At 36.3% G+C, this 14,990-nt stretch overlaps 1 protein-coding gene across 1 annotated transcript; it reads right to left on the bottom strand.

Moving 5' to 3' along the window:
• Window positions 1-11,682: 11,682 nt before the first annotated feature.
• ATN (cyclin family) lies at window positions 11,683-13,562 on the bottom strand. The gene is made up of 4 exons (XM_020671149.2): window positions 13,355-13,562; window positions 13,096-13,238; window positions 12,941-12,999; window positions 11,683-12,839 (listed from the first exon to the last, which is right to left on the bottom strand). The coding sequence occupies exons 1-4, from the start codon at window positions 13,448-13,450 to the stop codon at window positions 11,863-11,865; spliced, it is 1,275 nt and encodes a 424-aa protein (XP_020526808.1). The 5' UTR covers window positions 13,451-13,562; the 3' UTR covers window positions 11,683-11,862.
• Window positions 13,563-14,990: the final 1,428 nt, after the last annotated feature.

Here is a 14,990-nt window from a genome sequence, read left to right as displayed (position 1 = left end):
TCTTAAACCTCATCTGGTCTGTATTATTTTGGGATTTTTAAGGATTTCTAGATTTTTGGTGAATTCCACATTTGTTGATGGACAGTCTGATCAAGTGAAAATGTATGCAAGACGCTCCATCTGGATCTCCCATTATCAACCTCAAGGCATAGGTTTGCTGGCTGAATGGTGGTGTTCAAATCTCCAGGGCAGGAAACATTTCCTCCCCTGAGGGATGTGGGCATTTACCTTTGCAGGAGGTGCTCTAGCCGGTGGTTCGAAAGATCATTGTTTCTCTTTCAAATATATGCGGGCAGTCAAACATGCACCAAAAGAATAAAATATGGATAATAGACAATCTTAATATACGGAAAACCTAGCGATGCCTTAATTCAAATTTTAGAAATGTAAATCCCACAAACAAACCCAGACTCGGTTGCCACATCCTAGATGAATACTAGTAATTATCTTAAAGTAGAGCTCTGTCCGCAGCTCGTATCAAAGCCTTACTACCAGAGGACTGTAGCCTCCTTTCCAACAGTCATTTTGTTCTTTATCCTCCTGAACTCAACAGTCTGCTCGAGTATTTCAAGACTGATGGCCTTACGGGAATTCTCTTCGTTCAATTTCTCCAAAATCTTCTGTAATTGCATGAATGTAGTCTACGAACCAGTAACACGATTCACTGTTTCCGAAGCACCATAACAAAATGTGGATCCAGTCATAAGAGAGTGTCCTGTTTCTTCGACCTATAATCAACTCAATAAGTTCTGTTTCTCTTGCCAATCTATCATTCAAACTTTCTCGGGGGAAGCATGTTTTGAGAACCAGCTCCAATAATGGATAATCCTCGTACATCCTTTCGGTAACCTGTTCAACCTTGATGCTTGAAGTTCTCAATTTAGTAGCTTTCAACAAATATTTAGAGTAGAGGGCAGGAACCAAGTTGCTCCCTTTCTTGTCCTTCCCAAACTTTAAGATAGACATTGCATATGGGCGCTCATAAATTCTCTCGAGAAAATGAAAGACCAGGGTCCTAGAAAGATGGTCGCTTGACTTGCCCAAAGCCAAAGGCAAGAGGAGTGCTACACAGGCATGGACCCCCACAACCAAATCTTCTTCAAGAACCTGCCCAAAAATCCGTAACCTCAGTATGAGTTTATCTTCTCTGCGACAATTCCATTCGAGCTTCAGTTTTGGCAACAGAGTCATCAAAATATCGGGTTTCCTCTGTAAAACACCAGAAGCGTTGCTTTTTCCTTGAACATGTATGTTGATACATGATCCGAACAAATTGAGTGTGTAGGGTCTCCTTGTTCCATCCCAAGGTCAGTAAGGCTATGTTGCAATGCCAACCAGACAAAATCGTCAAAACCACCATTACAGCCTGGCCAATCTACACCATTGTCAATACCACAATTACATCCTGGCCGATCTACAACATTGTCCATACCGCCATTACAGCCAGGCCGATCTAGCTTGCCTATCCAGTTAGCTGCCATTTCCTGAATAATCTTTGGAACATGACACAAGGGCATATTGATCATCTCAGATGCTATGGGCCAGGCCGACCTAGCCCAGCCCCAGGGCAGTTAATTTGGCTGGAGTGCTAGGCTGAGATCTAAAATCTAGGGGAAAAAGTTTATATAGAGCTGAGTCTCTAAGTAATCATATTAGAGCCCACCTCAAAAATTTCATTAGAAGAGGTTGTTTTGATGCCCAAATATCCTCAAATTAATCATCTTGACATCAAGATGCATGGACATGAGAAAAAAATGGATTTCAAGTTTCAGAAATAGTGCATCTTGTAACGCATTTTTGGACCGTCAATTTTCAAGATTTTCAAGTTTTCATAGATTTGCTCGATCTACATTATTTTTTAATCTTTAAATTTTATAATTAAAGATGAAAATATATTTTAAGGCAACCACAAAGATTTTTAGTATTGAAACCACATTTCTCGACACTATTTAAAGGTGCGCTTTACTTTGATTGGAGTCTCGGCTCTATAGAAACCACATCCAAATCTAGGTTCTATTTCCAATCTGAGCATGGCATCGGCCAAGATTGATGGACCGACCTGAACTTTTTTTCTTTATTTCTTTATTTTTATGAATTAAAACAAGTCTAATCTCTATTGCACGGCCGAGCCCCTAAGGTTCAGAGCCAAGCACGGGGAAGCCCTAGCTTGGCCTGCTACCATCCTTAGCTCCAAGCGAGTTCTAAAATTAAGTGCTGATCATAAACTCAAGATCCAAGCTCACCATGATAAAACTCTCTCAAATTGATAATCCTACTCATACCCATTTAAAGTTGGCCTGAAAACACCCTTCAAATCATAGCATCCAATATTTCTCTAAATTGCTCTAGGTTTTTTCCAATGCCATGATGAAGTTATCTGCATTCATGTTCTTTTATCCTTCACCACCTTGTTTCAGTAAAACATGAGGATGGGTTCACATGGTCTATATTTTTCCACCAATGGTAACCAAAGATTCGTTATTATCATCATCACAATATTTTTCCAACTATTTGGGGCCAACTATACGAATCGTCATTTGTCATTTTGCTTTATCAATGGTCATACATTTAGTGAACTATAAGTCCCCAAAAATTTTCTTGAAAGAAAGACCTATAAGATCTTTTATCGGGGAATATAATTTTTATTTATTTATTATTTCTTTATTTTATTTTTTTCACCCATTTCTTTTGGCAAACAATCACTTACAAGTGGTATTTATTATAATAAGATAAATTTCAAAATAAAATCAACATAACAATAAAACCAAGATCTTAACAACTTGATACCATTGAAACAACTATACACTACGTTTGAGAATAAAAGATAAGATTGTAATAAACACTATGAAGAGTGCTGGAGATTACCTCAACTGGGCTTATTACACCCCACACCAAGTCACCACCATCCGATGGCGCGGGATCAACGGTCTAGCTTCAATTTCGAACCGGGAAAAAAAATTCAGCCAAGCTATACCAATGGAACATGAATCCCTTTGATCATAAACTCAAACCCTAGGAGAATTCTCTTAGCAACCTAGTTTGAGAGAGATGAATTCTCTTTTTGTTAAACCCTAAAACCCTTAGCCATAAATTCCATATTTGTGAGATAAGAGAGAAGAACTCCATAACCTAAACCCTTAGGTTCTTTCACGAGAGAGAGATAAATTTTCTTAAGAGAGAAAAATAAAAAGATAAGGTATATAGATTTTTTAGTAGAGACAATCCCTTTTTATAGGCTTTTGAATAAGATTAGGGTTTTTTAGGGTTTTCTTTGGCTTGCCTCTTCTCGTGAGATTGAACATAGACTATCGATCAAGGGTGACTTGTAGGGTGAAAGATCTGAGCCATCCATTCCATAGATGGGCCATCAACATTATGGAATGTGCATAAACCATTATCTCCCTTTCCTAAACTATTTTCCCATCAATAGAAATTAAATAAATTAAATTTAATCAAAATATTGTGCATACCATAAAATAGCACAAGTCTACTCAATCTTTCTATAAAATCTTTCAAAGGTATATCAAGTCAATATTTAGTCAATATCTTCCAACCATATTGTCACATGACATATCACCAAAAAATAGGAAAGAGAATAAGGGTGGGGCGTGCCATCCCAGGGAGGCATTCATGGGCCCCACCTTCTAAAAATATGGGGGGCCTATGTGCACAATGGGCCCCCATGATATTTTTATATATTTAAAATTAATAAAATGATTTTAGAATATTATTTGAATATTTAAACAATTGTACAGTCAATATCTTTAATTTTATAAATCCAAAAATTATAAATAAAATATCCAGGGGTTCATAAAAATTCAAATAATAATCTTAAAATAATTTCCATTACAAAACAAATACAATTAAATTAATTTGATGAGAAAATGATCCATATGGTTTAAGAATCAACAATCATGGGGCACTCCACCTTCAATTGTGGACTACAGACCACACTTGCTTTATCAGATCGACCCAGTGTTTCTCATGACCCACAGTCCAAGCAGGGGCTCATTAGCGGGTCACCAATGTCCAACCGATGAGCCAAGAGATCGCAATCGTAGTATGTAGATTTCAAGTTCTCCCCTAGAGACAAGTCAAGGTCACCAAGATCTTACGCGACCACAGCTCTATGGCGTATAGGGGTATCTCTCGTACATTCATACGCTTCACCCTAAAAGCTGGATTTCTAGCTTTTTCGAACGATCTATCGATATGCATGCCGTGTGATGGTACATGGATGAGGTTTTGGCCTTATCTTTGTAGGCTACTATCACACACAAGGGTTACATAGTCCCTCGGCTCACTCATCCGGGCATATTCTCCGACCTCATCAAGGGCTAACCCATGAGAACCTTTCTCCATTTATTCTTTATGCCCAGGTAACATGGGTTTTTTCCAATCGACTGGCCTAGATCGTTAAGCACAGATCGGTATCAGCAAATCATTATTTGCTTAGTATGGTCCACGAGGGACTACACTCCTACTGAGTTCATGTTCCACTATATCATTTCATTTTACAAGCACTCATAAGGCTTTTAAAGGCCATATAAACCCAACATCTCCCATTTGGCCTTTGAAGGCCTTACATTCTCTCTTTCTCACTTTCTCTCATTCCCATTTCTTTATCCCAATTACAATTTCTCTCAAGCATTTTTACTTATTTTTTCAATACATTAATCATGGCTTTCGCCATCAATTCCTCACAAAAAAGATTTATAGAGGCAACACATTTTTCTCTTTGCTGTTCGGATCTCATCCCAAAAGTGGTCGTAGCTCATATTTCACATCGTACCGTGAATCATGGACTTGTTGTCACAAAAGACCATCACGTACCCTCATCACATGGGTCGTATGTTCATGCACTCAAAAGAGTTCTTCAAATAAGTTGTTCCCTTTTGTAGCCATACAACCAGCACCAAACATTTGAGTTCCATGAGTGAACAACATTATAGTCTTTTGTTCCATTTCGCATGTCAAATACTAGCAGGTGCTCCCATTGGAATATTTAGTTTATCTGGATCTCGATCTTTCTCAATCTCACCTCATTCCTCAGGTGATAAAAACCTGGGTTTTTATACTTGGAGTTCTTATAGAATAGTGGCTCCTTTGACACACATATCGTCACCGTGCTGTCGCATAAAATTCTTACTACCTCACAACGCGCGAGGTGAAAGTCAGGTCAATTAAAAAATTTCTTAATCCATACAGTCTCCTCAATCACCAAACAGCACGACACGTACTCTACCTTCATAGTGGACAATTTCATCAAATCCTGTTTCTTTGTTTTTAAGAAATTGCACCCCCTCCAAGCATGAATACATATCCAGATGTAGACTTCGCATCATCTAGATCTGTGAGATAGCTTGCACTTGTATATCTGAATATCCAAGCAGATAAAAAAACGTAGGACTGTAGCAGCTCCCACTCAATTATTGCACATACAACATACATTCTCAACATTCTTATGCATATATCATGAAGTAGCATATCAAGTCTCATGCAATATGTAATTCAATACCCGATGGTTTCACGATATGCAAAAACCTTCATGAACCACAAAGGTGCAACCACATTAGACATCTTGGTAGTAAATTCATATAAACCAAGTTATCTAATCAACACAATATGTGTCAGAGAAGCTCAGCATGATGGCATTTCTACAACATTCCCTATAGTTCAAAGTCTTAGGTAATTGATGATTCTAAATAATTAGAAACATGGGTCAAGACATATAGGTATTTTAAAAAAAATAGTGTATGATAGTTTTCTCCCACTTTTATAAATACCTTCAAGACATAATGTTTTTCTTTTTAATAAAAAAAAGTTGACTTGGTATATATATATGCATTCATAAGCAATAGTTATATAATAGTATGACAGTTTAAAATGATTTTCATAAAAACTTAATGGACCTTGCAAGACTATGTGGTTTTCTAAAAACCATATTTATAGACTTAGGATTTTCTCAAATCATCCAATTTAATTATAAAATATATGCTTAGCCTTCATAAATCATTTTACCACATTCACCTTTAATTTATTACCAAGTTAACTTCATGACCATAAAAACAAATCATATATATCATCTCATAATTTTATCCAAAATAAAGCACGACTAAATAATGTCTATTAAAGCCTTGACAAAGTACTTCATTTTTAACAATTATAGAGAATTTATCAAGAGATCATCATCACATGCAACACATCATATTATAGACATTATTAAGAGGTTGGTCACCAAGACCAAGTTCCTTTGTGCTTACATATTTGAATAAGCCACAACCATCTCTTGTGTTCTATCCTTAGGGCTCAAAGCCCTTGATCAAATCACATCTCTATATGTATCACTACCTTAAGTAGTTCATACTCAAACACAATGAGACATAAAAACACAAGGTATTCAAAATCGGCACTTTCAAATTTGTTAGAATTTATCACTTAATGTCCATACACTCCATACATATTCATAAAACAATTAGCCAAAATATAACCAAATCACGTTAAAAAAATTATTGAATCCTCTTTCCCTATATGACCTTACCATATAGTGTGAGATAGATTTCGTACCTCAAAACCATGTAGTGTGGTACCTAGGCTTTCTTGATTAATCGCTTTTACTTGTTCGACAAGCTTTTGTGATCTTGGAAGTGCATACAACTGATGGAGAATATATTCGTCATTGGTTTCACATGTCACGAAGTGTTCATCTCTTCGACACTTGGATTTTCCTGTCTTACATAATGAAGAAAATATCTTCTTCATTCCATTATTTCAAATATCATAATTTCGATTCTCCTACTAATCTTTAGTGTTTCTATGCTACCACTAAGTCTCTCTATATATCCCTTCATTTCGAAGAAACTAAGATGTTTTTATAGGTATTGTGTTTCTTCTTATTTATGTTATTCTCAAATCAAATATTCTTCACATAGAGTGTCATATCTTGTCAACTCTGTATTACCTCTCTCTGAAGTTTTATTATAATAAACCATACTCATAGCACACTATAAAACCTTTTCAAATGAGCCCCCAAAAAAAAAAAGGTCTTCATAATTAGGAATCCAAATATATGTCTTAACATGCCACATCCTTTTAATTTATTGCAGAATAGAACTTGAGCATCCCATGATAAAAATATGATATCTCTCAACTCATAAAAAGTTAATCTTCGAATCCTTTTGAGTATTGAAATAGACTCAAAAAATATAAAATAGTGCTCAGTTCTATCCCTAAATCATACCATTCAGTGAATATTCATTTTAGTGACATTTAAGTCACAATGCAATTTTTTCAGTTGAAAATTAGGTTGAGCACCTCTCAATAAAAAATTTGTTTTTCTCAATCCTCAAAGAATTTATTCATGAAATCTTTTGTGTTGAAAACTAAACTCAAAACCAAATCATAACATCATAGTTTGAATTCCAAATAGTACTTTCATTCAGAGAAATACATAAGTGACATTTACGTCACAAAATAAATCATACTGCAGAATTCCAAGATGAACACTATCTAGTAAAATTGTATTTTCTCTCTACAATCATGGAGTTTCTCTTTCAAACCAAATTTGTTTGAAATTAGACACACAATAGTAACACATATATTTTCATAAGCCTTATATCACTCTGTTAAGTAGGCTTGATAAATATAGCTATTCATGTATTCAATGAAAGACATACCAAATTACAGAAAATTCAGGATGACCTCTTTTCTAAATTTTTTATTCCTCTCTTCCCATGGATATTTCTCTCTCAAATAAATTTTATTGGAAAATAGGCTTAGAATAAAAGTCTAAAAACTTAGTGTGGACCATACAACATTTTGTTAAGTATGGAAATAAATTCATGACTTCCAAGTCATGGAAATAATTTTTATTACAGAAAACAAAACTTGCGCACTCTTCAATAAATTGATCATATCTTTCAAACCACAAGGAATTTCTTGATGAATTTTTTACTTGAAAGTAGACTTAATTTTGTGAGTTATAGTAAAATTTCAGCAAGAAATAAAATCATATGATTGGTGGAAAAAATCATGGAACACAATGGACAGTTCTTGAATTTTACAGGGTCAAAACTGGCACCCTTCATTGATGATTCCATAACTCTCAATTCCCTTATAATTTCCCATTGAAATTTTGCAGGTAAATCCTACTCTTAAATACACAAAATAGCACTGAAGTATGTAATAAAAAAATGCCTCATTATATTCTTCATATCTTTACTCCAAAATAGTCCAGAATACTCATTATGCAGAGTGCTTTTTCGGTGTTGGAATATTTCAATAATTCTTAACTGTTGGTGTATTTCTTGACCACAAAGGTCATTAGCTTTCTTATATCTCATTCTCAAGCTTGATTTCAACGCAATAAAGAGAAATGATAACTAGTGACATCAACTATCAATAGCTCTGATACCAATGAAAGAAAGACCTATGTGATCTTTTACCGAAGAATATATATATATAGATATATATATATATATATATATATATATTTATTTATTTATTTTTCACCCCTTTCTTTCGGCAAAAGATCACTTACAGGTGGTATTTATTATAATAAGATAAATTTCAAAATAAAATCAATATAACATTAAAACCAAGATCTTAGCAACTTGATGCTATTGAAATAACTATGCACTAGATTTGAGAATAAAAGATAAGATTGCAAGAAACAAAAGGAAGAGTGTCGGAGATTACCTCAACCGAGTTTATTACACCTCATACCAAGTCACCACCATCCGATGGCGCGGAATCAACGGTCTAGCTTCAATCTCGAACTGAGAAAACAAATTTCTAACAGGCCCCACCAATGGAACATGAACCCCTTTGATCACAAACTCAAACCCTAGGTGAATTTTCTTAACAACCTAGTTTGAGAGAGATGGATTCGTTTTTTGTTAAACTAAAACCCTTAGCCATAAATCCATATTTGAGAGATAAGAGAGAAGCACTCCATAACCTAAACCCTTAGGTTCTTTCACAATGTGGGAGAGAGAGAGATCATACAGGAGAGAGATAAACTTTCTTTAGAGAGAGAAATAAAAAGATAAGGTGTAGAGATTTTTTGGTAGAGACAATTTTCTTTTATAGGCTTTTGAATAAGATTAGGGTTTTCTTTGGCTTGCCTCTTCTTGTGAGATTGAGCATAGACTGTCGATAAAGGGTGACTTGTGGGGTGAGAGATCTGAGCCATCAATTCCATAGATGGGCTATCAATATTATAGAAGGTGCATGAACCATTATCCCCCTTTTCTAAATCATTTTCCCATAAATAGAAATTAAATAAATTAAATCTAATTAAAATATTGTGTATACCATAAAATAGCACAAATCTACTCAATCTTTCTACAAAATCTTTCAAACATATATCAAGTCAATATTTAGTTAATAACTTCCAACCATATGGCCATATGCCATATCACCAAAAAATATGAAAGAGAATAAGGGTGGGGCGTGCCAGCCAAGGGAGGCACTCATAAGCCCCATCTTCTAAAAATATGGCGGGCCCATGTGCACAATGGACCCCCATGATATTTTTATATATTTAAAATTAATAAAAAAAATTTAGAATATTATTTAAATATTTAAATAATTGTAACATCAATATCTTTAATTTTATAAATCCAAAAATTATAAATAAAATATCGAGGGATTCATAAAAATTCAAATAATAACCTTAAAATAATTTTCATCATAAAACAAATACAATTAAATTAATTTGATGGAAAAATGATCCATATGGTTTAGGAATCAACAATCATGGGGCACTCCACCTTCAATTGTAGACTACAGACCACACTTGCTTTATCAGATCGACCTAGTGTTTTTCATGACCCACAGTCTAAGCAGGGGCTCATTAGCGGGTCACCAATGTCCAACCGATGAGCCAAGGGATCGCAATCGTAGTATGTGGATTTCAGGTTCTCCTCTAGAGACAAGTCAAAGTCACCAAGACCTTACGCTACCACAGCTCTATGGCGTATATGGGTATCTCTCGCACATTCATGCGCTTCACACTAAAAGCTGGATTTCTAGCTTTCCCAAATGATCTATCGATATGCATGCCGTGTGATGGTACATGGATGAGGTTTTGACCCCTGTCTCTATAGGCCACCATCACACACATGGGTCACACAGTCCCTCAGCTCACTCATTCGGGCATATTCTCCGACCTCATCAAGAGCTAATCCATTAAAACCCTTATTGGTTTGTTCTTTATACCCAGATAACATGAGTTTTTCCCAACCGACTGGCCTAGATCGTTAAGCACATATCGGTATCAGCAAACTATCGTTTGCTTAGTATAGTCCACGCGGGACCACTCCACTGAGTTCATGATCCACTATATCATTTCATTTTACAAGCACCCATAAGGCCTTTAAAAGCCACATGAACTCAACATTTCTCACTACTTTAAACCTTGTTCTTTTGGAGCCTTCTGATGGAACCAATTCACACTTCCGGACATGTATTGTACTGGGTTTGTACCTCCCAAAAGATTGAATGTCGAAAATATTAAGATTTTCGAATCAGGCCAGGCCCAAGACTAGGATTCTAATTCTGGTTTCAAACAAATCTAAAAAAAACTAAAATCATGAAAAGAAAACAAAGACTCCAGAAGCAAACAATGCAAAAGAATGGGAAGTTGGAAACATCTTACACTTTATTTGAAAACAAATTAGAAGCTAAAACAAAAGGAAGACCTACCTCTTTTGGTGAAAAAGTTGCCTCCCCAAAGGACGAGAGAGGCAGAAAAAGGCTAGTCCTCTTTGCCAAATAACACATCAACAAGGACCAATATCAATCAATATGGGTCCTAACCTGCGACGCACTAGCACCTACTCCTCAAACCCACTGGGCTCAAAGCCTCGGAACTTACCTTCACCAACACTCTTGAACACGCTCACACTTCTAGAATCTACTTTCAAGAATAGTTCTTGAATCCATCTCCCTCAAACCCACCGGGCTCGACTGCATTCAAAGCCTCCCACACGCAAGTTCTAACCTGTCCTCATTTTTTTTTTCCCTCCTTTTTTATTGGAATGTTAACTGCAGACCTGGTGAGGATGGAACTCTAGACGTTTCATTGTGGCATTTGTGATCCCAACCACCTCAACCTGGAGTCCACCTCTACCTAGAGCCCTCTCTCAGCAGTTAACACAATCTTAGCACCCGTAAGATAATGTCCTAATATTTGAATAGTCAGATCTAAGTACTCTCGAACTCAAAATCCATTTTTCAAAATACTAATCTGGTGATTCCATAGCATATACTAAAACTGAAAATTTCTTTTGCCTGAGAATGAAACTCTTGACAGTTTCATAGTGGAACTAGCCACCCCGGACCACCCTCTCCCTAGAGGCCATCTCTGTCTAGAGCCCTCTATCAGCAGTAATACACTTTTCACCCGGAAGATAATGTCATGATATTTGGATAGTCTGACCTAAGTCATTGGGAACTCAAAATCCATTTTTTTAAATACTAATCTGGTGATTCCAAAGCTTATACCAAAAAATTGAGAATGAAAATTTCTTTTGCCCGAGGAAGTAAGTGTATAATGATCTCTCTTTTTATATATATATATATCAAAAAAAAATCCACTTTGCGACATCCAAAATCACACAAAAAATTAAAAAAAAAAATACAATCTCAGCCAACAGGCTTTGTGAACTCACTTGAATATCACTAAATAGCCCTGAATGCATTATTAAGAATCGTAACAATATTAATAAATGTATGCTTCTTATATTACACAAACCATCCATGTCACAAGTAGTGATAAATTATTGATCTGCAAACATCATATACTGAGAGTGAGAGAGAGAGAGTTACAATCTCAAGTTCTCAACGACCAAAGCTTCTTCAAGAACCCACTTGAATACCTGAGAATGATCCACTAAATCTTCTCATTAACAGTTCAGAAACAGAGCTCCCCTGTCTCAAACTACGACTACCAACCAGCATTTGTTTAGCACTCTTCAATGGCGAACCCAATCTTTTCTTCAATGGCGAACCCAATCTTTTGGCCAAATTTGATGGAGAAATCGACCGATAAACCCTCGATGCTCTATTCATTCGACTAGGTGGAGACTTCAAAGAAGAATGACCTGGTTTCTTAGCTATATTCAATGGTGGGCTCTTGATCTTCACTGAAAATTTCATTGAAGGTGGAGGATCAGGTGATTTTATTGCGAATATATGAGGGGGAGACCTGGTTTTATGAGGGGACCTGGTTTTCCCCATGAGTTTGGGTTTTTGTGAAAATGGAGGGGACCTGGTTTTCCCTGTGAACTTGGGCGTTTGTGAAGGAGAAGCAAAAGAAGTTCTAGCTATAATTGGCGATCTGGTTTTTCCAATGAATTTGGGTTTCTGAGAAGAGGGAGAAGAGAGAAAAAGTGGGTTTGGAAAGAGAACCGCCTTCCTAGCCCATGGCTTGTGTTTTGGCGAAACTCGAAGGGCCGCATGCTGTTGCTGATTGTCCTTCTTCTCTCCCGCTTTTCTCTCACTAGACGCCTCTGCTCTCTCACTAGAGGCCATCAGTCTCTCACTAGCAGCTGAAACCTTGAAATTGATGCGTGATCGCGCCCTTCTGAGAGGTGGGGATCCTCGGACTTCTGGTTTTCCTCTCTCTTGTTTCTCTTTCTTCCTTCTCGTGTGCAATTCGATTCTGGTTTTATTATTAGGCTTTGTTTTTGTGCCCACTGGAGTTTTAGGATCATTCGAGTTAGAGAGAACCCGAGTGGCATCAACCAATTGTTTTGCGAATTTGCTTGCCTGCAAAATTTCTCCAACTGTTTCTCCGACCAACATGGCCGGAAGGGACATTCTCCTCCATTCACCTGCAAATAAACAAAAACCCAATATACAAAAAGTTAGAAAAGTAGAGAGAGAGAGAGAGAGATTGTGTGTGTGGTACAGTTTGCAAAGATGTGGTTTTTACCAGTGCTGTTCCTTTCAATCTCGGCACATGGAGCTTTCCTGAGAGCTGTGTTACGGATCCTTCATAAATTCAGGAAACCCAATTGGATCAATAAGCCCATGTAAGAGAGAGAGAGAGAGAGAGAGAGAGAGAGAGAGAGAGAGAGATTATGAAACCTGATCGATTCTTGCTTGCATCTGAGGCTGGTTCTTATGTAGCCTCTTGTGCTGCGAGGGCTGAGATTAACCCCTCCTATCACCTTTGTTCCTCCTGTCACTGTGTATTGTAGCTCTTGAAGCCGAGCCATCACTTTATCCACCTTTAGAAACCATATACATGAGAAGAAAACGCCAGTTAGCTCTCCGCAAAAAGCTTAAAAGAGAACAAATCGATTCAAAGAAATGGCGATTGCATTTAAAGGTTTGCAATGGATACCTTTCTCACTGTTTCTCTCACAAGAATTGGGTTGAATGCTGACATTTGGTCCATTGGGCGGTGAGATTCCTTGGATGGAGGAGTCTTAGCCACCATTTTCTTGATTCCTACAAGGGATATGTTGCAGACCTCTCTTCCTTTCTCTAACACACTGTCTCTCTATCTTCTCCCCATGGATTCACCTTTCTCTCTCTAACTTCTACACCTCTGTAACATAGATTTTCGCCTTTCTATATCTTGTCATGGATTCATCTTTCTCTCTCTCTCTCTCTCTCTCTCTCTAACTTCGTACATTTTATGTAGGATATTGTTACGCGAGTCAAAAGAGATTTGCCTCTCAAAAAGCGCTATATCCCACAACGGTAACATTCAAAGTCGAACACAACGGCTACTTTTCCCGTCTTTAAAACTTGGAACTTCGCTCCCGACGCCTCCAATGTATTTAAGTGGGCCCAGCGCATCGTGGTTAATCAGCGGCTTAGATAAGAAAAGCGCGGAAAATCTGAACCGTCCATCTGATCCACTAATTTTTGTGTTTCAAGTTTAACTTAAGACCACTTTGCCATGAATTCAAAATTTTTGAGAATAACTTACATAAATAACTAACGGTGTGGCTTGCGTAAGGTTGCAATCTTAAACAATCAATGCAATTTTGCGGTAAAAATCTTTTAGGATGTTTGGAAATCTATTTTTATTTTTAATTATAAAATTTAAAATATATAAAAATATAAAAAATAGATTGTCTAGAGAATGGGTTGCAAGATGTATTATTTTTAATCTTTTTTTCTCTCCATATCTATATATCTCGATGTCGAGATGATCAATTAGACATTTTTCCAACATCAAAACTATTATTCAAAGGTTTTGTAGGTATATCGTAATTCTACATTTTAAGGTGTCAACCTTAGATAAAAATTTTCCAATAATTAAAATGGTTGCATCACTTTAAGAAGCGAAGCGGAAAAACCCATTTATTGATTGTGAGGCTTGCATCCTTAAATAACAATAGTAAGGTACATCTCAAAACTATGCCAAAAGCTGTAATTTTCATGCCACAAAGCCTTGTCATGACATGAAAATCTGTTAGCTCCAAAAGTGGTGCAGGTTGAACAGAACTATAAACAACTAAAAATTTTAAAAATAGATGGTAGATAATGACATCACAATATGCATTATTTTTTAAGATTGAAATTATTTTATTCTCATATGCATAAATCTCAAGGTTGAGATGATCAATTTGATGGTCTTCTAATATCAGAACAACCTTTTCCGACGATTTGTGAGAATGCCTTGTTTCAATGGAATAAAGTTGACACTTTATATAAGTTTTTGTCATTTATCGAAATAAGTGAACGCTTTAAAAGTCATTTCACTCAAATATCTTCTCAAATGTTTTGTTAAAAACAACCGTGTTTTTTTTTTTGAGAATGTCACAACCTTGTTTTTTATTTGGAATCATGAACAAACAAATATACTTTGATAATTTGGCTTATGACACAAGTAGCCAATAATTATCAAAATACCCTGTTTATTCTGGATTCCACACTCAAAACAAGTGTATATATATATATATATAATGATCCTATGAGACCCTTCCACATCCATGTGTGTATGACCACAAAGGATCACCATTAAA

This window comes from Amborella trichopoda, chromosome 1 (genome assembly GCF_054954075.1).
Source record: "Amborella trichopoda isolate Santa Cruz 75 chromosome 1, AtrichopodaSantaCruz75HAP2 v2.0, whole genome shotgun sequence".
NCBI lineage: Eukaryota > Viridiplantae > Streptophyta > Magnoliopsida > Amborellales > Amborellaceae > Amborella > Amborella trichopoda.
Note: the sequence above shows the minus strand (reverse complement) of the source record. Positions and strands in the feature narration are given on the sequence as shown.

Coding starts and splice junctions, on each gene's coding strand:
- ATN (XM_020671149.2), bottom strand. CDS start 13,450: ATGGTGGCTAAGACTCCTCCATCCAAGGAATCTCACCGCCCAATGGAC. Junction 13,239..13,354: donor TGAGAGAAACAGTGAGAAAG/GTATCCATTGCA, acceptor TGGTTTCTAAAG/GTGGATAAAGTGATGGCTCG. Junction 13,000..13,095: donor TGCAAGCAAGAATCGATCAG/GTTTCATAATCT, acceptor GAATTTATGAAG/GATCCGTAACACAGCTCTCA.